General features: G+C 36.6%; 1 protein-coding gene across 1 annotated transcript in view; it reads right to left on the bottom strand.

Moving 5' to 3' along the window:
- RYR2 (ryanodine receptor 2) overlaps positions 1-26,621 on the bottom strand; it is a 755,069-nt gene that overhangs the window by 382,831 nt on the left and 345,617 nt on the right. Inside the window, exons 11-12 of the mRNA XM_055308992.1 lie at positions 8,845-8,919; positions 3,389-3,545 (exon numbers count right to left, since the gene is read on the bottom strand). Of these exons, the coding sequence (XP_055164967.1) occupies positions 3,389-3,545; positions 8,845-8,919 (232 nt within the window). The remainder of the gene's footprint in view (positions 1-3,388; positions 3,546-8,844; positions 8,920-26,621) is intronic.

Genomic DNA, 26,621 nt, shown 5'->3' with positions numbered 1-26,621 from the left:
TTTTAAAAAATCCAATAGTATTACAATGGATATCTTTCAAGATCAGTATATTCTGAGGGCTAATACCAACTTAGCTACCAACTATATATGTTGACTATCTGAGTCTTTTCCTATTTTTTTTTGCCATGATAAAGAATGATGAAGTTAGCTTGCACAGGTTTTATATCAGTAAAACAACCTCCCTTCATTAAGAAAAATTAAACTGTTAGCTCAGTGGCTATATGTACACAAGAAAGTTTAAAAATATGTTAATATACATTTCTCTTTTATATTTACAATAACTTAGCCCGTTTTGCCACATGCATCCATTTACCTCCTGGAGAATCAAGATTGCTATAGAAAGAATAAAAGGAGAAAGATAGCATCAATATTCAGATTTCTATAGCAACAGGATTTTTGGAGGCCACTGGAATATGGTTGTTACAGATATAATGAAAACAGAAAGATGAACTCAGTATTCAGATTTCTACAGCAAAAGGGAATTTTTGCCTGGCAGCCTATAGACAAGCGGGGTGGTATTTCAGTTGTGTGAGGCCCTGCAAGGTGAAGGGCACATCTCCAGGGCACATCCCCAGACTCCTGTGGCGGCCAGACAAGGGAGTTGGGGGGATGAGTAAACTAGTCGGTTCAGGGTTCCAAGCCTGCAGCTGAGCTGTAGTTCTTTAAACCGATCCTGGACAGGCAGTTTGGGGCAGAGATAACCTCCTGTCCAATGGCTCTTCTATGCTCCCAGCCCAGTGACTTGGACAAATGACTCATCCCTTCTGTCCTTGGTTCTCCTACCTGGGTGTCCTGATATTCAGTGATATCAGTTACAGAGAGTGCTCAGCTCTGTTGGCAGACTTACAACAGGTAGAAATGCAGCAATTATTGAATTATTAATGAATATTAATACTAATATTAATACTATATCATTTTATTTGGTACATGGACTTGATAATTGTTACATCCTCAGTGAATTGCACTCTTTGATATTATGAAGTACTTTTGTTTCACTCTTTTTTGTGCCTGAATTTCTTCTCATCTGATATTAAATATGACACCCTTCTTTGTTCTTGTTTGTATTTTCCTGGTATTCCTTTAGCCATCTTTTAATGTACAAACTTTCCAAATAAAATTGTTTTGGAGGTGTCTCTTAATGTCAGTGTAACTTATACTTCATGATCCACTATGAAATTTTTATTTTAAATTGTGATGTTAGCCCATTTTTATATATTGATAAGACAAACACACTGGCCTCCACTCTGTCATATTTTAGGTTTTCTGTTGTTAAATTTATCTGTTTTCCAGTTGTTTGCTATGTGGCCTATTATCTCTGTTGATTGTGGGTTTCTGTGGCTGTGTGTGTCTATGATTCTTGTTGCCTTGTCCTCTTTCAACTGGGATGGATTATGTAGAATGACAATGGTAGTATTTTCCTCTTTTTTTTTTTTCTCACCAAATGCCCTCTCTTCTATCACCTTATTTTAGTAAATTTCATTGTACTCTACTGTTTGCCTTTTTTAAATATCTTAGAGCTCTTTTACCTGATTTTTCAGTTTTAAAAAGCATTACTGAGGCACCTGAGTTGCTCAGTCAGTTAAGCGTCTGCCTTTGGCTCAGGTCATGATCCTGGGGTCCTGGGATCGAGCCCCACATCCTGGCTCCCTGTTCAGTGGGGAGTTTGATTCTCCCTCTCCTTCTGCCCCTTCCCCCTGGCTCCTGCATGCACTCCCACTCTAGCTCGCTCCTTCTCTCTCTCCCTCTTACTATGTCTCTCTCTCAAATAAACAAAATCTTAAAAAAATTACTTGCCTTCTGTTTCATGGGAGGCAATCAGAACACTTACTCACCTTACACTTTTTCCCTTTTGCCTCTAATTCCTGCTGGATTTTGTCTTTGTACATGCTATAGCTTGGAAAACTTTCCCAATGTCTTTCATTGTGATATGCCTGTTCAGGTTCTTTTACTTCTCTGGGATTTTATTTTGCCAAATTATGTTTTGTTAAATTATATTTTGCTAGAGTGCCAAGTGTTTCCTTCAGTTTTTCTACTTTTCCTGCCCCAAAGCTGTATGATGTTTTAACAGGTACCATCGTTTTTACTCAAAAAGGACTTCTACCACCAGATAACTAATTCCTCTTTACTGAACTGAATTTTTTCCCCTTTTTGGACTGAGGTGTTATCAGTGGATATACTAGCAAACTCCCACTCTTCTGCTTAGTTAGGCTTGAGAAAGAAGCCAATCAACATCAAGCTCATTCATTCACAATGAGACCAACTGTGCTTTCCAACTATAGAGACAAAGAACAACTATCCACCAGGGGTCCATACAGCATTCAGAGCCCCTCTGTGGGTACATGCAACAAATATACACCTGTGAGCCCTATCTGAGATAGTCCACTGGGGTTTACCAGCTTTGACTCTATTTTCACCATACAGAATAGGGATCGACATGGCTGCTTCTTCTGGAGATTTCTGCGGAACTCAAGAGTCCAGAGCATATTCCCCCACCCTGTACACTACAAATTAGGAGAATGGCACTAGGGATGTGTACTCAGTCTAATGTCTTCTCACAGTTACTTCTGAACTCACCCAACCTTGCTGCTAGCTATAATAGGGGCATCAGGTTTTGCATCTCTGTGATAAAAGCTAATCAGTAATCTGGCCCCATTCCTATCATTATGCTCAAGTTTCACATTCTTCATTAAACGAAGGACATAAATATATAATTATAATAATAATGCATACAATAGATGCTTGGCATCTGTCAACTCAACATGTGATTTTCAACCATTCCAGAGACACCTCATTGTTCAGGACATTTGTTATTTTGCTGAAGCATGAGTAGGAATCCATATTGCATTGTGGGTTGTCTAGGGATCAGTCATGAAGCACTGAGGGGACCAGCTGTGCTGGAGTACTGGCATTCCAACTTGACTTTGATGCACATGTATTTTTTCCTATTCTATTCATCATTTGGTTCAGAGGGATTCTCACTAGAGATCTAAGGAGTTTTCTTAGAGGTTCCCCCCCCGCCCCGCCTACAAATGATTCAAAAGAAGAAAGGTCACAATATAAGACAGGATGTGTAAATGTGCCTTTGAGGTTCTGACATTCTTTCCCATCATAATGTTATAGGATAACAGCATGAGCTTTGTGCCAACTATGCTTGTCAAAGCCTAAGTAAACAGAAACAAGCTAGATGAATGTGTTATATGTAAACAACCAAAGAACTATAACTCAGGTGAGACACCTGGGCAGGTTTAAGTGGTTTAGGAAATAACTATTATTAATGGATGGAAGAAAAACCAGAAATTTAGAAATAGATGTAAATTTAGAAATAAATGTAAAGAAATGTAGTTGGTACATACTTGCAGGTACTTCAACATGATATTTTCTGTCTTACCTTGGAAGATCGGAAGGTAAATGCTGTTGATTTTACATCTGCGTTTTCTTTGTCCATGAGTAGAAGGCTTTTGTCTTCCATGAGACTCAAGTATTTTCCTGTTGTGACATGGCGTAGTCGGAAAGGTTGGCCCCATCTTATGTGGCTTCCACTCCACCTAACAAACATAGTTAAGACTTGATCCAATGGCATCCACAATCATAGGAGAAAAAGCAATTAAAAGGTATAAGATGGGAAAGTAAACTTTGCCTAATAGTGTCTTATTCTTATAAATGTTATAATGTTATTCTTATTCAACATTCCTCAAAACCTTGTGATGTTGGTGGTATGAATTTGACTCCACAAATAACAAAATGATTATCCAGAATGATTAAGTAAAGGTCAATGCTACACAACTAATAGTAAATGGAAGCATAATTTAACTCAAGGAGTTTGACTTTAAAATATAATGCCATCTGTACTATATACTGCCCCATGCAAAGATGACTAAGGACTTGTGGTCCAAGTTAACATTGAATCACTAGTCACAGACAAAGAAATTGTAAGTTTAAAGAATACTTTATAATTTACTAGTTAAAAACTTTTGTTGGATTTGCAGGCTTGAAAATTAGTGGTAATTCAGTCAATGCCTAATTGTAACTAACTGGAACTCACACATATAAATTATAGTATATATGTACTCAAAATCTGTTCCTATGCATTGAAAGTTAATCATGTGAAATAACCGTATCATTAAAAACTGATCAACAAAAAAGACAAACCAAGAAAATAAGAATTCTAAAAAGGTCAACAGAGAAAAAAAAGAAACACTACAATGCAGTTAAACAGAACATACAAACTAAGGTTGCAGAAAAAAGATAAAAAGCAAAGTTATGATCATTAAAATCTGCTTTGTAAAATGACTTTCAGACAGGGTAGAAAAAAATCAACACACACACCATCCTTGTTTCAGACAGCACTGTGTTTACTGAAAGTTACATGTATCTGATCCTTGTACTCACTACAGTAAGGAAGAAAAACAAGGCTCTGATATGTACAACTTTCAGTGAATGTGGTGATGTGCAAAACCAGGACAGCCTCTTATCACTGATAAAAAATACAGTGAAAATAAAATAATTTTTTAAAGAACTAAAAATAAATGAATGAAAAAGTTTGATCATGCATATAAATGCAAAAGGACAAGTCCTGGTAAAGATGATATTAAAAAAGTAGAACTTAAGGCAAAAAGCAGAAAGGGGATACAGTTAGGTATTTTATAAAGAGAAAAAACATACTCTAAAAAGAATGTATGTCTGAAGCTCCACATGTCATTGGCAAAAAGAAAATGACACCAAAGGAAGATAATTACAGTGGAACAGTACAACAGAAACAATTACAGTGGAAGCTTTTATCATTGTGTAATGAATGAAACAGACAAAAAAATGAAGATACGGAGAATTTTAACATGATTTTATCAATTAATAAACTTGTTTTAATACAAGGTCATTCAAAAGGCCATCAAAAAAAATGTAGGGTCTTTCGTATTCTACAAATTGAGAATACTTTCTTCAAATTCATCAATCTTTATAAATTGTAAGTCAATTTTATGCTTATTTCCTAACTTGAATATTTCAATTAGAAAATTAGCAGGGAAAATTAACAGTAGAATGATACTGGGATATTATTACATTATTACATGGATTTGTTTATGAAGGTAATTAATATGCACAAGTCCTTCAACTAAAACAATAACCATGTACCAATAAACCCTTCTAATAACACAGTATTGTCAAAAATGAAATTAAAATTTGTTTACCAACAATAGAATATTAAATTATTTCTAGTCTGGTAAATGAACAAGCTTTGTTTATTACCCTTAAAAAATAAGTATATTCTTTGCACATGCCATGAAAAACAATTATTTTTAATACTCCCATTATTTGAAGAACCATCTAAATGTTTTTCCTAGGTAATGACTTACCTTAATCATCATACAAAACAACTTCATTTCAAAATAGTTCGAAATTTTGACCAAGTAATATTTTGTACCAGATTCTGGTAGAGGGTATTCTGGATACTATGTACAAATCTACTTAATAGGGAACATACTTGCAAACACTCTTTTCAAGTCACCAAGAGGATTATGTAAGAAATGGAATGAATTTGGCCATTTATCAGCAAAACACTGTAAAGTCTAAGCATATTTCTTTTAGCATACAGCCATCCAAATTAGCTGGCCTCTAATGCCCATGGACAAGCCCAGAAGAATCAAAGGGCAGCAAATATTTAGTAAACTAAAAACAGTAACATAGTAATGCAAAGCAGTTTCCTATGGTAACACAGCAAAACCTGTTCCCTATGTATTATGTATATTCAATTACAATGACCTCAAAGGAACAAGAAGTATTTGGTCACTCTTCATGATACCTTTGATTTTGTTGTAACATGTAAGAAAGTGGAATTTACATAATGCATATATTTTTTAAAGATTTTATTTACTTATTCATGAGAGAGAGAGAGAGAGAGAGAGAGAGTCAGAGACACAGGCAGAGGGAGAAGCAGGCTCCATGCAGGAAGCCTGAGGTGGGACTCGATCCCAGGTCTCCAGGATCCCACCCTGGGCTGAAGGCAGTGCTAAACCACTGAGCCACCCGGGCTGCCCCGTAATGCATATTTTTAATTGCAATGATCATTCCTACTACAGAAACCAACATATACTGCATTTAAATGTTCTTACAGCTTTACATTGGGGTAAAATATGAGTGTGTTTCCTACTATATTGAACCCTCAAAATTAAAACTTAGCTTATTAAAATGCTCATGATACTGAATATTTTTAACATTAATTTTACTTGTAGGAGAACGCAAAATAAAATACATAATTACTAAGCTGCATAAATTATAACAAATATATAGTTTTGAGACCTGGTTGGAGGAAAAAACATCCCAAATGTTATAATATAGATATTGACCTTCAGGTATAAAATTCTGTTATAAACATAAGCAGAATCATTGACTATCGTTTCCTAAGTATAAAGAAAAAAATGAGTACTTACACATGGCCAAGGCATACAATAAGCCATGTAAACTAAATGCAAGCTAAATTGTACATTTACAATGAAGTCAAAGTAGTTCAAAAATTCAACAGAACCTGAAAAAAACACTTAACATAATTACATTTATTACAAGTAAACTTCCAACTTTCCTACCATCGACAGGAAGATGAAATGGTATAAATCAAAGGCACCAAATCCAACCAAAGCATCTCTCCTCTTTAAATGGCTGAAAAACTACCTGCTCCACCTGCTGTTGTTCAGTGTCCTTTGCTGTCATGGAGATTTCAGGCAGTCAGTGGAGCCACAAACACTGTGGCCCTGACATGCACCCTCTCACCTCTGGCTGACCAGGAGATCAGGCTCTTTCTGGATTCTCAGTTATCTACTATAAAGTTAAAACAGACCCCACACTTCCCATTTCAAACTTCAAACACTAGGCAACAGTAGTTAAAAAGCATCAAGACTGCATAATAGAAGGATGTGCAGAACAATCTAAATTTATGTCATTACAGTTCATCAAAAACAGCATTGACAATAAAAAACTCTGTCGGGTTTACAAGAGTTCTCATCCTTCTTTTTTTTTTTCAACCTACAAAATGAGACAGATTTAGGACCTTGTTTGTTCAAAACAACTAAACCAACTAACCCATTTCTTTAAGCACATAATAACAAAAGGGAGGCATATCATTAAATTTGAAAACACATCTGGAGTCTGTTTTATAATGGCAACAACACCTATCTAAACTTCACTTTTATTGACTCATTTTGCTAATTAGCTTGTCATTTTCATAAAACACAAGGTAAAGGAAATTCAAATATATATTTAAAACCCTTTTCCCTGAATTTTCTGAATAATTTATGAAACACATAAAAGCTCTGAGCTCTCCTTCCTTTGTTTTATAAGGCCACCACTTCTTTTTCCATCTTATTAAGAGATATATTTCTAATAAAATTTTACTTTTAAGTTCAATGTTTACCAGAGTTTTAATATTTAGGTGGATTTTATCAACTATGTGCTATATAGAAGATTTTATCAGTTAATTAATAATTAATGGAGTTAATATAGAAGAACTTTTTAAAGTTACAGACATTATCATTGGAAATACAAAAAATAATTTATATATATCTTTTTGTTGCAGAAGCATATGCTAGAGTAACAAAGTCTTTCAATCATAAAAAAATATGATTTGGAATAAAAAATTCTGTCATGGGAGAGTAACAAATATGATGATGATGAGAAAGAGTATATAATTTCTACTATTCAAGAAGACTAAGTGCAAGTATTTTAAATAAACAAAGTTGGGTATTAAATCCTAGCGGTAATTAGAGACAATGAGATACTTTTAAAAGAGTGGTATAACTATTTCATTTTAAAATATCACTACTTCTAATACACCATAAGTTACATTTTATGCATCTATTAAAACTGGTAATAAAAAAGCTTGATAATGAAAAATTAATGCATTGGGATATATAAGCAAAAATGACTAAAGACCATTAAACTATTTTAATCATCATTAGATAAGCATTAATCTCAAAATATTAGGTCTACAAAGATAGCTATTCTATACTAAGATAGTTCCCTACATCCATTCATGGAAGCTATAACCTTCAATCAATCATTTCCTAAAAGTTTAATGTAATTGGGAACAAACACACTGGAAACTTATTGCTTTTTAGGCAAAGGAATGAACCTTCCCATAATAATAAAAAAAAACTGGTGAATATTTTAATTCTATTTAAAAATAGTTCAAAATTACACCTTGATCACCAATATTGTATTTATTACAGGAATTAAAAGTCAACATCTGAACAACTTCTGAAGTCACCAAAAAGAAAAAAGAAAAAATACAAATACATATATTTGTTTGTTTCTGTAATGAACAAAGGCACAGTAACTTCATATTGCAATCCAGATTCCTTATTTGGCTACCAAGATATTTGTAAATAAAGATAGTGACTGCCAGTAAGGACCCTTGTAATCTGATTCATGCTCAAGTTTCTTGTTTTATATGTGCCTTTAGAAGGTTAAATCCAGACACTGTCAGACCTGAAATTTGTAACAGGCTTGCAAACCATTTTTCCTGTTTCCAAACCTTATATCACTCTGTCTTAGGAGCACCTTCTGCCAGAAGATGCACAGACGGGGATGAGAGGATGTTACCAAAATAAATCAAACTAAAGACAAGAGCAGATAATATAGAATCACTGCATACTTCCTGGTGAATTTAGCCTAAGAAAGCAAAATAAAGGTAGGCAGAAGGGCAAGAGAACAGACAAACTCTCTACCACTTTCTCAGTGTCTCATTTGCTTCTTTGCTGTAGTTGTTAGTGTGAGCTTTCATGGAAAAGCATAAGTCCTCAGCACTGGAAGTATCTAGTACACTTGAAGCACATGGCTGCATTTAGAAGTTCTACTTACGCAACTCTTAGTGTCTCTAGCCTCCACAGGGAACGTGCGTGAACAGATACAGCACCACCTTCATAGTGAACAGTTCTGGTTAAAAAGGGGAAAAAAAAAAAGCCCAATTTTAACATGTGTCAGTCTTGAACTCAATTATCTCAAGCTAATGAAAAGAGATAAGCAAATGGAAAGCCTATGGATAAAGTTATACTTTTTGGCATGAGACAGTATAGCTGGAAATAAAAATAACAGAAATAAGTGTAACAGTGACCACTGTAAATTTGCCCTGAATAAACACTTAATTTAAACATATTCATTAATCATTTTCTTCCTCTACTCCCATTCATTTCCTCTCCCTCTTCCCTGCTCACCTCTTCCCCTGTCTGACTCTGCCTCCATCTCTCCCCACCAGTGAATACCTTCATTTATTTAACTTAGGTGCATAAAAATACTCAGCTATGCGCTACATATACTTTAATATCTGATTATCACAACATATAATTGATTTTAAACCACATATAATTGTTTGTGGTTCTAAATTCTATTGTAGATATATTAAACATTGTAAAGAAATGTAAGAACACACTAATTTCAATGTTTTATTACAACACTTTGCAAAATGACAAAGATAGAAAAGTATAAAGATCACCAAAAATATGATCATCAGCAAAGAAAGTGACACACACAATGACTCTGAATAAGTATCACATATACCCAACTTCCAGAGCTCACATAATAATTTGTTAATATAGTAGACGTAACGCTATATACATTATCCAAATTGAACTCCGTACCAGCCCGTTGAGACAGTTTTAAGGAAGCCATTGCTTATGCATGCTCTCTGTTTCTTCCCTGAGACTCAGTCTCTGTCTCTACTGGATCTCTTTCATCATTCAAACACACATAACACTATCTTGTCTCAAATTACACCATATTCTCCTCTCCTGGTCACCCCCATTATGTGCCTGATAATCACCCTCTCACTTCACTGTGCATTCCAATATTGCTTTCAGACTCACTTCTCCAATGAAACAGATTTGCTAAGACCACCAAATGATATTCATGGTCCCAAATCCAACAGACTGTTGTTGATTTGTTTTTGTTTTTGTTTTTTAAGATTTTATTTATTCATGAGAGACAGAGAGAGAGAGGGAGAAACACAGGCAGAGGGAGAAACAGGCTCCATGCAGGGAGCCCGATGTGGGACTCGATCCCTGGTCTCCAGGATCAGGCCCTGGCTGAAGGTGGCGCTAAATCGCTGAGCCACCCAGGCTGCCGTGTTGATTTGTTTTTTAGAGGTTTTTTACAATGTGGAAAAATCTACTGTCTTGATAATTTTTCAAACACCATTCTGACCTGCTTTTCCTATCATGTACTTAGATATTCCATCCTATTGTTATTATGGAAATTTTCAAAAATACACGAAAGTAAAAAATTATTATAATAAATCCCCATATACCTAGCACACAGTGTCAGCAATGATCAACACAAGGCCAATTTTGTTTTACCTATAACTTCTAGCTACCCCTCCACATACAACTACAAAAAACTCCTATATATATATGTGTATATATATATATATATATCATATATATACACATACACATAAAATTCATCTTTATGAAATCTCCACTCTGTTCAAATTTTCCCAAAAATGTTTTTCTGTTGTTCTTTCAAATCAAGATCCAAACAAGATGCACAAAAACAGTTAAGTATCTTAAATGTCTTTTAAGAACCATTCTTCTTTTTTCATTGTTGGCATTATTTCTTGATAAAAAATCTGTATTGTTTGTCTGGAATTTCTACATTCTGGATTTTTCTGATGACATTCTCACAATGTTTTTTAACATGTACCCCTAAAATGGAGTTCGATTTCTAGATTCAGTGTTTTATACTCCTTACTATGTCACATCTTGAGGTAATAGTGACTACTTATTGATCTTTCTATATTAAAATTGATTGGTAGGATCACAATCACCTTGATCCATCCTTTATAAAAGTTTTAGGTGTACCAATGAACAATGTCATAGCACTGGTTTTCAATCATGGCTACAGATATAATTATGTGGATAGGTTTTTAAAATGTGATGGCATGCCCTCACCAATGACCAATTAAACTAAATCTGGAGTCAGGATTTTTATTTAGAGATTTTCTTGGGCAGCTCCAGTGGCCCAGCGGTTTAGTGCCGCCTTCAGCCCAGGGTGTGATCCTGGGGACCCGAGATCAAGTTCCATGTCAGGCTCCCTGCATGGATCCTGCTTCTCCCTCTGCCTGTGTCTCTGCCTCTCTCTCTCTCTCTCTCTCTGTGTGTGTGTGTGTGTGTGTCTGTCATGAATAAATAAATAAAATCTTAAAAAAATAAAAAATAAAGATTTTCTTTATGTACTTGACAGAGAGAGAGAGTGCAAGCAGGGAGAGTAGAAGACAGAGGGAGAAGCAGGTTCCCCAATGAGCAGGGAGCCTGATTGTGGGGTTTGATCCCTGGACCCTGAAATCATGACCTGAGCAAAGGCAGACACTTAACTGACTGAGCCAACCAGGTGCCCCTGGAATCAGGATTTTTAAAAGCTCTCCAACTGGTGGTAGTGAGAAAGTAATGTCTGAAAATCATAGTTCAGATCAGTTTCTAAACAACAGCACTATCGATATTTTGGGCCAGATCATTCTTTGCAGTGGGTGGCTGTCCAATGCACTATACGGTGTTCACTGATCCCTGCCCCCTACCAACCAAATGCCAGCAGCAGCTGTCTCCTCTATCCCCCACCCCGCTTCTGATAACCAAAAAATGTTCCCAGATGTTACCAAATACCTTCTGGGAGACAAAACCCCCACTGGAGCCACTGGAATAGGTTAGTGGCTCTAAATCTTTAGTGAATATCAGAATTATCTTGCAGGCTTTTTAAAATAAATATTTCAGGGCATCCCCTGTCCCTAAGTTCCCAACTCAGTAGATATAGGGCAAGGTGCAAGAATTTGTATTCCTACTAAGTTCCATGACCTTGGCGCAGCTGGTCCATATTCGGAGAACCACTGGATTAGAATCATGGGTTTACTAGGGCAGTGATTCTTAGCCTTGGTTGTATATTAGAATCACGTGGAATAGCAGTGGTGAGAGTGGACATTCCTGTCTTGTTCCTGATCTTAGGGGAAAGGCTCCCAGTGCTTCCCCATTAAGAATGATATTTGCTGTGGGCTTTTCGTAGATGGCTTTTAAGATGTCGAGGAATGTTCCCTCTATCCCTACACTCTGAAGAGTTTTGATCAGGAATGGATGCTGTATTTTGTCAAATGCTTTCTCTGCATCTAATGAGAGGATCATATGGTTCTTGGTTTTTCTCTTGCTGATATGATGAATCACATTGATTGTTTTACGAGTCTTGAACCAGCCTTGTGTCCCAGGGATAAATCCTACTTGGTCATGGTGAATAATTTTCTTAATGTGTTGTTGGATCCTATTGGCTAGTATCTTGTTGAGAATTTTTGCATCCACATTCATCAGGGATATTGGTCTGTAATTTTCCTTTTTGGTGGGGTCTTTGTCTGGTTTTGGAATTAAGGTGATGCTGGCCTCATAGAACGAATTTGGAAGTACTCCGTCTCTTTCTATCTTTCCAAACAGCTTTAGTAGAATAGGTATGGTTTCTTCTTTAAACGTTTGATAGAATTCCCCTGGGAAGCCATCTGGCCCTGGACTTTTGGGAGATTTTTGATGACTGCTTCAATTTCCTCCCTGGTTATTGGCCTGTTCAGGTTTGGTATTTCTTCCTGTTCCAGTTTTGGTAGTTTGTGGCTTTCCAGGAATGCGTCCATTTCTTCTAGATTGCCTAATTTATTGGCGTAGAGCTGTTCATAATACGTTTTTAAAATCGTTTCTATTTCCTTGGTGTTGGTAGTGATCTCTCCTTTCTCATTCATGATTTTATTAATTTGACTGCTATTCAACATAGTACTGGAAGTTCTAGCCTCAGCAATCAGACAACAAAAAGACATTAAAGGCATTCAAATTGGCAAAGAAGAAATCAAACTCTCCCTCTTCACTGATGACATGATACTCTACATAGAAAACCCAAAAGCCTCCACCCCAAGATTGCTAGAACTCATACAGCAATTTGGTAGCGTGGCAGGATACAAAATCAATGCCCAGAAATCAATGGCATTTCTATACACTAACAAGGAGACTGAAGAAAGAGAAATTAAGGAGTCAATCCCATTTACAATTGCACCCAAAAGCATAAGATACCTAGGAATAAACCTAACCAAAGAGGTAAAGGATCTATACCCTAAAAACTATAGAACATTTCTGAAAGAAATTGAGGAAGACACAAAGAGATGGAAAAACATTCCATGCTCATGGATTGGCAGAATTAATATTGTGAAAATGTCAATGTTACCCAGGGCAATGTACACGTTTAATGCAATCCCTATCAAAATACCATGGACTTTCTTCAGAGAGTTAGAACAAATTATTTTAAGATTTGTGTGGAATCAGAAAAGACCCCGAACTGCCAGGGGAATTTTAAAAAAGAAAACCATAGCTGGGGGCATCACAATGCCAGATTTCAGGTTGTACTACAAAGCTGTGGTCATCAAGACAGTGTGGTACTGGCACAAAAACAGACACATAGATCAATGGAACAGAATAGAGAACCCAGAAGTGGACCCTCAACTTTATGGTCAACTAATATTCGATAAAGGAGGAAAGACTATCCGCTGGAAGAAAGACAGTCTCTTCAATAAATGGTGCTGGGAAAATTGGACATCCACATGCAGAAGAATGAAACTAGATCACTCTCTTGCACCATACACAAAGATAAACTCAAAATGGATGAAAGATCTAAATGTGAGACAAGATTCCATCAAAATCCTAGAGGAGAACACAGGCAACACCCTTTTTGAATTTGGCCACAGTAACTTCTTGCAAGATACATCCACGAAGGCAAAAGAAACAAAAGCAAAAATGAACTATTGGGACTTCATCAAGATAAGAAGCTTTTGCACAGCAAAGGATACAGTCAACAAAACTCAAAGACAACCTACAGAATGGGAGAAGATATTTGCAAATGACGTATCAGATAAAGGGCTAGTATCCAAGATCTATAAAGAACTTATTAAACTCAACAGCAAAGAAACAAACAATCCAATCATGAAATGGGCAAAAGACATGAAGAGAAATCTCACAGAGGAAGACATAGACATGGCCAACACGCACATGAGAAAATGCTCTGCATCACTTGCCATCAGGGAAATACAAATCAAAACCACAATGAGATACCACCTCACACCGTGAGAATGGGGAACATTAACAAGGCAGGAAACCACAAATGTTGGAGAGGATGTGGAGAAAAGGGAACCCTCTTGCGCTGTTGGTGGGAATGTGAACTGGTGCAGCCACTCTGGAAAACTGTGTGGAGGTTCCTCAAAGAGTTCAAAATAGACCTGCCCTACGACCCAGCAATTGCACTGCTGGGGATTTACCCCAAAGATACAGATGCAATGAAACGCCGGGACACCTGCACCCGGATGTTTCTAGCAGCAATGGCCACAATAGCCAAACTGTCGAAGGAGCCTCGGTGCCCATCGAAAGATGAATGGATAAAGAAGATGTGGTTTATGTATACGATGGAATATTCCTCAGCCATTAGAAAAGACAAATACCCACCATTTGCTTCAACGTGGATGGAACTGGAGGGTATTATGCTGAGTGAAGTAAGTCAATCGGAGAAGGACAAACCTTGTATGTTCTCATTCATTTGGGGAATATAAATAATAGTGAAAGGGAACATAAGGGAAGGGAGAAGAAATGTGTGGGAAATATCAGAAAGGGAGACAGATCATGAAGACTCCTAACTCTGGGAAACAAACTAGGGGTGGTGGAAGGGGAGGAGGGCGGGGGGTGGGAGTGAATGGGTGACGGGCACTGGGGGTTATTCTGTATGTTGGTAAATTGAACACCAATAAAAATGAATTAAAAAAAAGAATCACGTGGAAAGCTTTAAAAACCTCAAAGCACAGATAATCAGGCAAATTAAATCAGAATCTGGCTATATATTTAAAAATAACAAATGACAAAATATAGAGGTATGTGTGTATACATATATAGACAGACACACAAAGAGACAGATTTTTAAATCAGTCTGACCTTTAAAAAAGATCTTGTATGTAGCCATAAAGAAATTTTTTTCAGATTGTTTGAAACTAAAGCTCTTTACTCACCATATTTTCTAAATATAACCAATTACACTAGGAAAATAAATACTAAAAATATTTTTATAATTTACCAACCTGGAGAACTCAGAAGCTCTTGTAAATAATTCATGGGTCAAAGAGGAAATAGGAATTACATCCTATCTAGTATGCAATGAGGATAAGAACACTTCATAAAAAAGTCTAGGATTCATAGGCAAACATTGAAAAATTTAGGCCTGCAATCCATTAAGTATTAAAGAAGTAATGAAAACAAAATTCAAGAGCTGTCTGAACAGATTAAACAGAGAACAAAATAAATCAACAGAAAATTAAAAGAAGGGATTCTATGACATATTATTAAGTATGAGACTACAAATGATATACATTTTCTGTACAACAATAAACCTACTGCATATACATATGTATAATGCGGAAATATTCTCTGTATGAACATAGAGAAAGCTGCTGAATAATGAATACCAACCTAGTAATACCAATTACATAAAAAAGGTTATGTAGGAGCTAAGGTTAAGAATTAAATAGACTCTAAGATACAAATAGCATGAATAATGTTTATATACAATTGTATATATTATACATAGTAAAGTAAATGAAGAATTATCCTTCAAATGTTTTATTCTTTCATTACTTTTCCTTTATTAATTGAATTTTACAATGATTTTACTATTTGTATAATTAGAAATCTAATGATTTTTTAACTTAAAGGGAAATCAATATTTACAACACAAATATAAAGTCAAAAGGAAAGTTGGATCCACCTTTCTACCTGAAATACTTTTAGGTCTAACCGATTGGCTTCCTGAATATTTATCTTCTGAAAGGACTTCCTGCCTTTAATTATTTCTTTAAATGTTTCATTGGCAGCATAGAAAATCTGATGACTTACAATTCTTCGTTGCCAACCTGGGAAATCTTTGCTATATACAGAGTCTCCCCATGTAAGTACATGGCATGTCATTGGTTGTCCAATCAATTATTCATAAGTTATTTCGACTGAAAACTGGCCTCCCAGTATCAAGATCTTAATATAATAAAAATCAGTCCATCATAAATCACATAAGGACATTTAAAATTATTTAGAAATTGGTCTACCTGGACAGATACACCCATTCTTGGAAGGGAACATCCCTTTTCCCTGCAATGTGTCTTAGGTATCCAATCAGAATCCAGGAAAACAATGGTTTCAAAGACTCACAACTTTACCAAATTGATATTAGAGACCATATTTAAACTCATACAACTAAATGATCATAATCATAGCAAATGCTTTATCAAAATAGGAAGATCAGAGAGAAAGATTCTTTAAGAAAGTGAGCAGACCCAGAGCAACAGCACCTTTGTTGTTCAGCATCCTGGGAGATTTCAACGCAAACAGTGGCAATGATATCAAAATTTAAGGGAAGGTCAACTGGATATGAAACACAGGGTATTAGCAGCTCTCTGTTCACTGAAACATTATTTTTGTAGTGAACCACAACAATGTTAACACTAATAAGAAAAAAAGATGTGTTAAGAGAACTGGCCATTGATATCATTCGTAACAGAATTTTTTTTCAAAGAATCTTCCACCTCATAAGTCAGAAAATTCAAAGTCACTATAATTTCACTGACTACAAATTTTTTAAATACACACACCTAATAACCAATCATGTGTGCCTTATTCAATAATACTCTGAAAAATTCCAGGCTTCCAGCTGTAAGTTGTGCCTACATAACACATTATCTCCCTTTATGATACGCTTCATTAAGGAGCTCCTATTTCAGGTTGATGACATAAAGTTGCCTGAAGAGGCTCTTTCAGGTTATTCTTCTAATAAGTATAAATTCTTCCTATTATGTCATCAATTCCACTTCTTGTAAGTATTCTGTTGTCCCCTGAAGTAAAAGTAATGAGCTATTTCTGCATTTTCAGCTTATAAAATATAATTTAAGACTAATCTCAATTGTCCAACAACTTATTTCTCAGTAAAGAGCAGGAACTTTGACAGCCAGGATAGGTCATCTTCAGAATTTGAGGCCCAGAAAAAGCTAACATTAGCATAATAACAAAGCACAGTCCTTAGGAGCTCTTCACAGCATGACATTTTGGCATATATTGGTATATATTTATAAGAATTTTATAAGATACACAATTCCAATTAGTAGATTTTCACACAGAACCATAAGACACAATTAATAAAAGATTCAGTGCACTAAAGAGAACCCTTCACCTTGCAAGGGAATTACTTTTTTTTTCACTTTGTGAGTGCTTCCACAGAGTACCTTCCTTGGTGAATAATCATAATTATTTGCTCCCACCTATGACAAGGCATTGAGATGTGGACATATCACTCTCATGCTTGATTGTGACTAGCTTTCTGAAGATGTCATTTCTTTGTATAAACTTGTGCAAAGTCAATGAATTCCTCTGTGCCTCATTTCTTGACACACAAAATGAAGCTAATGGTCATTGGATGACTGTGAGGAAGAAAGGGAAGATAGAACCCATGGAGGGCTTCATGGAGACCTCTCAGAAGAGTCCTTACACAGCAAATGGAGCTCCGAGGGTGTGGAGGAGGAGGATGGTGCCATATTCAATCTTTCCAAATATGGAGTTAAAGACTCAATACTGCTTGTTCAATTGAACTGATGGTAGTATCATATACTCATTTATATGCAAACGTATAGTAAGTCCTAAATTTTAAAATTGCTCAGGACAACATGAAAAGGAAATAAAGCCATAATTAAGACAACCTCCTTTTTAGATTCTTCTACTATACAAGTGTGTGATTCTACCATTCAACTTCAGCAGTGATCTACATACTCCTTTTGCTTCCGTTAGTTCTACGTATCAAATAAAATTATTCATTTGATATCTTTGTGGTCTCAAAATTCACATACAAATCAATATGACTTTTTTTGGCATCTGATACTAGAAAAAACTCAAGCTCTGAAAAGATTATACACATTACATGGATTAAAAAATACTTTTTTTTCCCTAGCCACCTGCTCTCTCTTGCAAAGGTCTAATCCTGAAGGCACATTCACTTGGGCTGTCAGCACAGGACTGCCACATGTCTTTGGGACTGCTGGTTGGAACTCATGGCCCATCCAAGACTTTCATAGCCACCATGAAAAGGAGTTCTAGAACAGGGCCTGGAAAACTCTTCTAATGAAGAGCTAGACAGTAAACACTTTAGACTGAATGGGCCATATGTTTTTTGTTTCATACTACCTAACTCTGAAAGCATGTTAATGGACAATATGTAAAAAAATGTGCATGTCTATGTTCCAATAAAACTTAATTTGGAAGAATAATGAGGGGGCTGGATTTGACCCACACACCACAGTTTGCAAAGCCTGGTCTAAAATATCCTGGTCACATTATTGGTAATTTTAATCTCAGAGAAAACCAGCTAGATGAAATCTGAGGTCTGAAGTTTTTTATAAGTATATTAGGGTTCTTTAGAGATCGTAGGATATAGACATTTCTTTTTTTTAAGATTTTATTTATTTGAGAGAGCAAGCAAGCACACAAGTGGGGGAAAGGGGCAAAGAGAGAAGCAGAATCCCCACGGAGCAGGGAGCCCAACACAGGGCTCAATCCCAGGACCCTGGGATCATGACCTGAGCTGAAGGCAGATGCTTAAACAACTGAGTCACACAGGCTCCCCACAGATAACTCTTAACATATATAGGGCTTATATATAACATGCATGATAAAAAGAAGAATGATAAAATAACCATTAATTATTAAAAAAATAAACATTATAAAATATTATATACAAAGTCCATAGACCTGAGAACCAGGAGAGCCAATGGTGTAGTTCTAGTCCAAAGAGTTCCAGTCCAAAGAGTGACAGGTTCAAGGGCCAAGAAGACCTGAAATTTCAGTTTTCTGCTTTACTCAGTCTAGCAATTTAAATACTAAAGTCATAAAAAAAAAAATATACTAAAGTCATCAAAAAAAAAAAAATCACCCTGACAGAAACACCCAGAGTAAGTCTTATCAAATACCTGGGCACTCTGTTGCCCTGTGAAGCGGATACATAAAATTAAACATCACAATAATTAATTGAGAGAAAATTCATTTTTTCTACCTTGAATCATATTTCTAAGTCTGGAAATAGCAGCTACATTGTGATTGACTCTTCTTCTTCTTCCCAGGATAACTACAGATAAGTTCAATGTTCAACAACATTGGCTCATCCCCAAACACTTAAGTCTGATCAGTGAAGTATGAGCAATATATCTGAATTACAAAAGAAGAATAATTAGAGCATTTTCAATATCTCCTTGTTTCTTTTCTTTTGTTATCCTCATTCCTAAAGTGACATCACCCAGGAATTGTTAGTTTTCTACCATTGTGTAATAACTTACCACTGACTTCTTAGTTGCAAACAATACCCATGTATCATGCAATAGCCTTTAGGTTGGAAGTCTGGGTATGGCATAGGTGGGTTCCCTTCTCAGGGTCTCACAGGCTGAAATCAAAATGTTGGTTGGGGCTGTGTTCTTGGGTGGAGCTCAGGGTATTCTCTTAGGCTCACTGGTGGTTGAGAGAGGTCAGTTGCTTCAGCTGTATGGTTCCTGTTTTCTTGCCAGCTGTCAGGTGGGGATCTCTTTCAACAACAAAAGATTGCCCTCAGATCCTGGCCCCATGGACTGCTCCATAGACCGTCTCACAGCATAGTGGCTTACTCCTTCGAGGCTGGCAGGACAACCTTTTTCACACTTTGAGTCTTCAGCAAGCTCAGTCCCTTTCATTACAGGCTCACTTCATTAGGTCAGGCCCACTGAGGAAAATCTTCCTTTTGATTAACTCAAGGTCAGCAGACTGGGAAACTTAATTACATTTGCAACATCTTTCCAGCTTTGTTATATAATGTTATGTAATCATGGGTGCAAAATCCAGCACACTCATAGTCTCACCACACACAAAAAGGAGAGGATTATGTAGAGCATATACAGCAGGGGGCAGAAATCTTGGGAGGGCCACAGCACTTCAATCTTCCGCTCTCCCTGCAAGGGAGCCTGATGTGGGACTCCATCCCAGGTCCCTGGGATCAAAACCTGAGCCAATGGCAGATGCTTAACCACTGAGCTACCCATGTGCTCCCCTATATAGTTTTTAAAAACCAAGATTTACAACTGCCATCATAATCATTTTACTTAACAGTCTTTACAAGTTTTCTCATATTTACCTTCTTTCTGCTCTCGTCTACCCTTTCTGTATCTACAAAATTATATCGGAGATAATTTTCTTCTACTTGAAGAACCCTCTAATATTTCCTTTGCTGTGGGTTTGCTGGTAATAAATTTCCTCAGCTTTGTCTTTTAAAAGCTGTCACTTCAGTAGATAAAATGGTTATCAGGTTGGCACTTATTTTCTTTAAGCACTTTTAAATTTCTATCTATGTCTCCAGTTGTTTCTCAGATAAAGTGCGCTGTAAATCTTACTATTGTCACTTTAAAGGTACTATGCCTTTTTTTCTTTGTTTTTAAGTGCTTTATTTCATGCTTAGTTTTCAGTAGTTTTTACTCTCATGGTCCTAAGTCTTCTTTCTTTTTATCTGTCTTCCTTAGCTAACAGTCCTTCTTAAATCTGTGTTAATATACCTAGTCCATTGCGCAGAATCCTTAAGCAGTTGTATTAAATATTACCTGTGTCCTGTATATTTGCAAGCTTTCTTGTTCTTGCTCTCTCTCCTTCTCACCTTCCCTGCTGCCTCTTTCCTTCATCTTTTTATTTTGGGACTCCAATTATATGTATGATAGAATATTCAATTCCCATGTATTTCCTTATTCTCTCTTCTCTATTTCCCAACTTTTAACCATTAATGTTTCATTCTGAATTCACCTGATCTGATTCTCAGCTCACTAATTCTTTTCAGCTGCTTCTAAGCTGATGTTAAATCTGTTGAGTTTCTAATATGTTATTTTAATCTTCTGTTTCAGTTTTGGAATGCCTATATGATCCCTTTTTATAGCTTTCAATTCTCTACCAAATTTCATATTCTCTTTTAACTCTGAGATCATAATAATAAATGTTTTAAAGTTCTATTATGATAAATCTATTATCTGTGTATCCATGACCTGTGTGCCTTCTTCTATGGTGCGTGTTTCCTCTTCCTCCTTGTTTAACTAGTATTGTATATGCCTGTGTTGTATAACAAACCAATTGGCTGACCAATGTCCCTGGTTCCTGGGAAGGAGACTCTAAACACTTGTAAGTTCCCAAGTGAAAGAAGTGGCTTTGTTATTCAGGAGCCCCCTAGATCACAACTCAAATTAGGCAAATGAGTTCACTCATGGCAGCCCTAGACAGCTTCAACACGTGGGTTGGCCATACTGGAAAGACCAATGAGATGACTAGAAGTTTGCAAGCATGATGCAGCCTGACCTCAGGGAGTAACACTTGCTGGAGACTCAGTTCAACCATGCAGTCGAATATTTAATCAATCACTCTTACATAATAAAACCCCAATAAAAACACCGTGGAACCAAAGCCCAACAGAGTTCCCTAAATGGTGGACACAACAATTTAAGATGTCCTGATCCACAGGGAGAGGGCAGAGAAACTCTGCATTCAGGCCCTCCCAGAACTCACCTATCCATCTCTTCATCTGGCTGGTCTAATTTGTATGCTTTATAACAAAACTAGAATCATAATTATAGCATTGTCCTGAGTTCCTGAATCTAAAGAGATTAGGAGAACCCCCAAATAAGTAATCAGTTGGTTAGAAGCACAGATGGTCTAAGGATCCCACTCCCAATTTGTATCTTGAATCTGAGATAAGGGCAGTTTTGTAGAGAACGAAGCCCGTAACTTGTACAATCTGTTAACTCTGGGTAGTTAGTTCCAGAATTTCACTGCAGTATACTGGTTGGGGTTGAAATAAAAGAGTTCAATTAATTTTACTAGATATTGTATATATAAAATTATACAGATCATTTGAATTCTATGTCTTATTTTCTCCCAAAAGATATGCCTTTCTGCTTCTGGCAGATATGGTGGTATAGGTCATAGTAATCTCACAACATCTTAACCCAATAGCAACTCATATTATTTAAGGCTAGGTTTGAATACTTATAAGAGCTAGTCTATTTCTGGTTCAAGGGTAGAGCTCCTGAAACTATACCTGTACTTCCAAAAGTGACTCTCCTCTCGGGGATCCTGTATTAGCTTTGATCCTCTTTCACTCTGATTCTTCCAACATTTACAGAAGTTTTTTATGTTGATGCTGTTCAGTTGATCAATGTTTTTTTCTAATGAAGACATGCCTTTAATGTCAAGTTTTAAAACTCAATGATCTCAAAGACGTTCATTTTTCCTATTTTTTCTGAAAGTTTTATAGTTTTATGTTTTATATTTCTGTCCATGATCCATTGGAGTTAGTTTTTGTATTAAGTGTGAGGTTTGGGTCAAAGTTTTTTTTTTTATTTTTAAAAATTTTTTATTTTTTGCCTATGGACATCCACTTGTTCTGCCTAAATGTCTTTTAAGTTGAAAAATCCCTTCTTTTCTTCTTTTTCTATCTGAGACAATCTTTCTCTCTCCCATCTAAGACACTAACCCAAAGAACCTCCTTGAATTTAGTCTTTAGGGAATAAAAGTGCCTTGCACAAAACAAGCTTTCTGTGAAGTCACAAACCTCCCCTTCAGGGGGAAAAAAGCAACAGACACCACTAACTGCTTAGGTGGGGGAAAATAACAGGGAAAATTCAGTGAAAAAACCTGCATAAACATCATAAAAATTATCCCAAAGGCACAAACATCCATGTTGATCAGCCTGTGAATTTTCTAGGAATATGTAACATACATCAGATTGTCAATGATACCCACAACTGCCCAATTCTTTTTCTGAAAATCATTGTTATCCGCGGCTCAAATTTGTGCTACAAAAGAAGAGGGATTCTTCCCTGTGAAGTGATCTGAAGTCAAGATGCTTCCAATAGAGAAGGCTCTGTGCTAAAGATGTGAAACTTACAGGCCCCAAAGTCATTTCTCACTCACTCAGGTTGGTGTGCTGATTCAGTAAGGTATCTTTTCTTCCCCTCCCCAAAGTACAAGCAGACTACAATCTTTCAGGAGTCACCAAAATAATGTAAGTGGGGGACCTCAGTCTCTGCCAAGTAAGTCAGAGTGGTGGTCAATGCAGGCATTCCACTGCTCTCCATAAACAACCTACAGTAAAGTGTATGACTTCTTTTCCCTCCATTTATTTCTTTCGCAAATATAAAAGACTAAGAATATGTGTGCAGAATCCCATATACATGTCACTATGTAAAAGGTGTATGAAAATAAAGGATGTGGTCCTGGCTGAAATTGAATAGATAATCAACAGAAGAGACTGATCACCGATAAAGATAAGAAATGGTAGTTTGTGACTAGTGCTATTATTTGTATGAGGCAGTTAAAGACCGTCCCACCACCAACATGGCCCTAATAAAATCAAATTTAGCTGTGTTAATGTGTCTCCATACCCTAGATACTGAAGCTTCACCTATGAATACTCTGGAAAATAATAGGTTTACAGAAAAAAAACCCACAAACAATTTCTATTTACAGTTGATACTGAATTCAAACCAATCAGTGGAGAGAGAAGGTTATTTTATTAACTTATATAGGCAAACCAATTTATTGCTTCAAAATCAAAAATTGACAAAGATCCGGGGATCTCTGGGTGGCTCAGGGGTTTAGCACCTGCCTTTGGCCCAGGGTGCGACCCTGGGGTCTGGAGATTGAGTCCCCCATCGGGCTCCCCGCATGGAGCCTGCTTCTCCCTCCTCCTGTGTCTCTGCCTCTCTCTCTCTCTCTCTCTCTCTGTGTGTGTGTGTCTATCTCTAATAATAAATAAATAAGTCTTAAAAAATAAATAAATAAATAAAATAAAAAATAATTGACAAAGATCTCTTGCTTGCTCCTCTTCCTCACATGGTATAATGGTTAAGAGATATTTTCTATGACTTAATTTTTTAAAAGATTGTGATTGGCCTCACTCAGATTACCATTTGCTTCCTCCTAAATCTAGTATAGAGATCTTACTAGACTGTGAGTTCCTTAAAGACAGGGGCTGGTTCTCATTCATTATGCACAGCACACACCAAAATACCTTTATTATACAAGGGCCTCAGTAAGAATTAAAGGTACTGAGTTGAAGTGATTGAAAAGTAGGCCCAGGATTAAGAGGTTATTTCATAGTGAAATAAATTTTGAGTTTACACATTTCTCACAGAATTTGTACTTCTGCAACAGTCTTCTCTGTACCTATGAGGGTGTTTGGCTGAACAGTTGAGCTATAGGCAGGTGCTAAAGCAAACTGTCAGGAGTGTCTTCATAGCAACAGTGAAATCAAGAATATATGCCTACCCAGCATTGCAAGAAGCATTACATATTCACTCGGGAGCTGAGTCTGTGATGATATTCCTATTCAAATTGCTGTACAAGAGAAAACAGGTATATTCTGAGATGACATATCTGAATAAATGTAAATGAATCACTGTGGATTAAAAACAATATCCTTCTATTCCAGATCATTATTAAAGAGAATCATGTAAACAGGACTGCAGCAGACAAGCAGTAAAATACATGTTGCTATGTTTACCTTTCACTCCACCCAGCATAGAGCCACAAAGGCATTTGGAAATTAAAAAGAAAAGGAAACTTTTCTTTCTTTTTTTTTTTTCACCTGAAAGATATTGCTTATACATCCAGATTAAGTGAATAAACAAAACACGGGTAGTAAAAAATCGTCTTAAATTTTGTTGAGAGGGGCACCTGGATGGCTCAGTCAGTCAAGCTTCTGACTCTTGGTTTCTGCTCAGGTTATGATCTCAGGGTCCTGAGATGGAGCCTGCATCAGGCTCTGTGCTCAGCGGGAAGTCTGTTTTTCCCTCTCCCTCTGCCCCTCGCCCTGCTCCTGCATGCTCTTGCTCTCTCTCATTCTCTCTTGAATAAATAAATAAATATTAAAATATTTTTTTAATTTCATTAAGAAAATAACAGGAGGATTTCTCTTTTTTTAATGTTGATATATTTATTCTATTGTCCTTTAATTCATTCAATTTTAAGAATATTGAATATTTCACTTTTTTTTTTTTTACTGAAATCCCATGGCTCTAATTCCTGTGAATATTTTTAATATCTGGCCTTCAAGGCCTGTGTTTTTTAATACAGTGAATTCCAGCCCAGTCCTTCTTGGAGAGAGTGGCTGTAGACAAATCAGGCTGCTTAATGGAGATAGGCTCAAATAAGGCACTGTGCTCTTTGCAATCAGCAAGGAGTTTAAATTTGGGAAAAATGTGAACTTCTCTCAAGGAAGAAGAGGCACAGCATAGAAAATAGCTCTCTAATATGTACTTACTCTTCCACCAAAACTGCTTAGCAAAGCCATCCTGCTCCCAGACCCAGGCTGCACAGGCAAATACAGGTCATCAAGGGAAAAAGGTGGAAGATAAGCCCCCATATGATAACTTTATCTCCTTGACTATTTAGGCAGATTTACAAGCTTCCTTCCAGGTAGTGACTGAGGGCATACAAATCCTGTAAGGATATTAGTCATCCAATTGTACATACAGACATAAGCCATGCATCTCTTTCTAAGCCAGACTGAGACACATTTAATTCGTGGTATCAAACCATCTCATGCCTTATCAATTATTTACAACTAAACCTCATTAAATCATCATAATATCATAAAAGGGGCAAGGATACTGTCATGCATACATATGGCACAGCTTCTGCCTGTTGAGTCACATTCTGGAAAGTAAATGCAGCATTTATTTCCAGATATTGTCAGAAAAAATAACTTAATTGTCCTGCATTTGAAAGTAGCAAGACAGAGCAAGTATACACCAATAGTAATGCCTGATAAGTCAAAAACAGAACAACTTCTCTCTGCTGATCACCCCCTTTCTTTCCCTCTCTTTCTCCTCTTCATCCTTCTTCCCCTTCTCCCTCCCTCCCTCAAATACACACACACAAACACAGACTATCTCCATTCCTTCATCTCCTTTATGTTTCTCCAAAGCCCTTATCATCACCATGTATATTACCTATGGGTGTATGTGTGTTCATTTATAAATACACTCATTTATGTTTTTGTTGTCCCATATCCTCACTAGAATGTAAACTCCTTGAGAAAGGAGACATTGTATCTTTTTACATATTACTATAACCCTAGCACCCAGAACATGATAGTCATTCCACAATTGTTACTCAATGAATAAAACTACCATGGACTATGTAGTACAACCGGTTTTAACCACAAACGATGCTTTTCAGGGGTGCCTGGGTGGCTTAGTCAGTTAAGCATCCAACTCAATTTCAGCTCAGGTAATGATCTCAGGGTTGTGGGATCAAGCACTGTGTTGTACTCCACACTCAGCAGGGAGTCTGCTAGAGTTTCTCTCCCTCCCTCCCTCTCTCTCTCTCTCTCTGCCTCTGTCCCTCCTCTGTGCTCACTTGCACTCATGGTCCCTCCTACCCAAATAAATAAATAAAATCTTAAAAAAAACATACAAATGATGCTTTTCAAAAAATATTTCCCTAATACCGGTGTCCAAGTCAAAGATATTAAATAATTCCTAACAATATTCCCCCAAT

The sequence above is a fragment of the Nyctereutes procyonoides genome, unplaced genomic scaffold (assembly GCF_905146905.1).
Source record: "Nyctereutes procyonoides isolate TBG_1078 unplaced genomic scaffold, NYPRO_anot_genome, whole genome shotgun sequence".
In the NCBI taxonomy this organism is placed as follows: Eukaryota; Metazoa; Chordata; class Mammalia; order Carnivora; family Canidae; genus Nyctereutes; species Nyctereutes procyonoides.
Note: the sequence above shows the minus strand (reverse complement) of the source record. Positions and strands in the feature narration are given on the sequence as shown.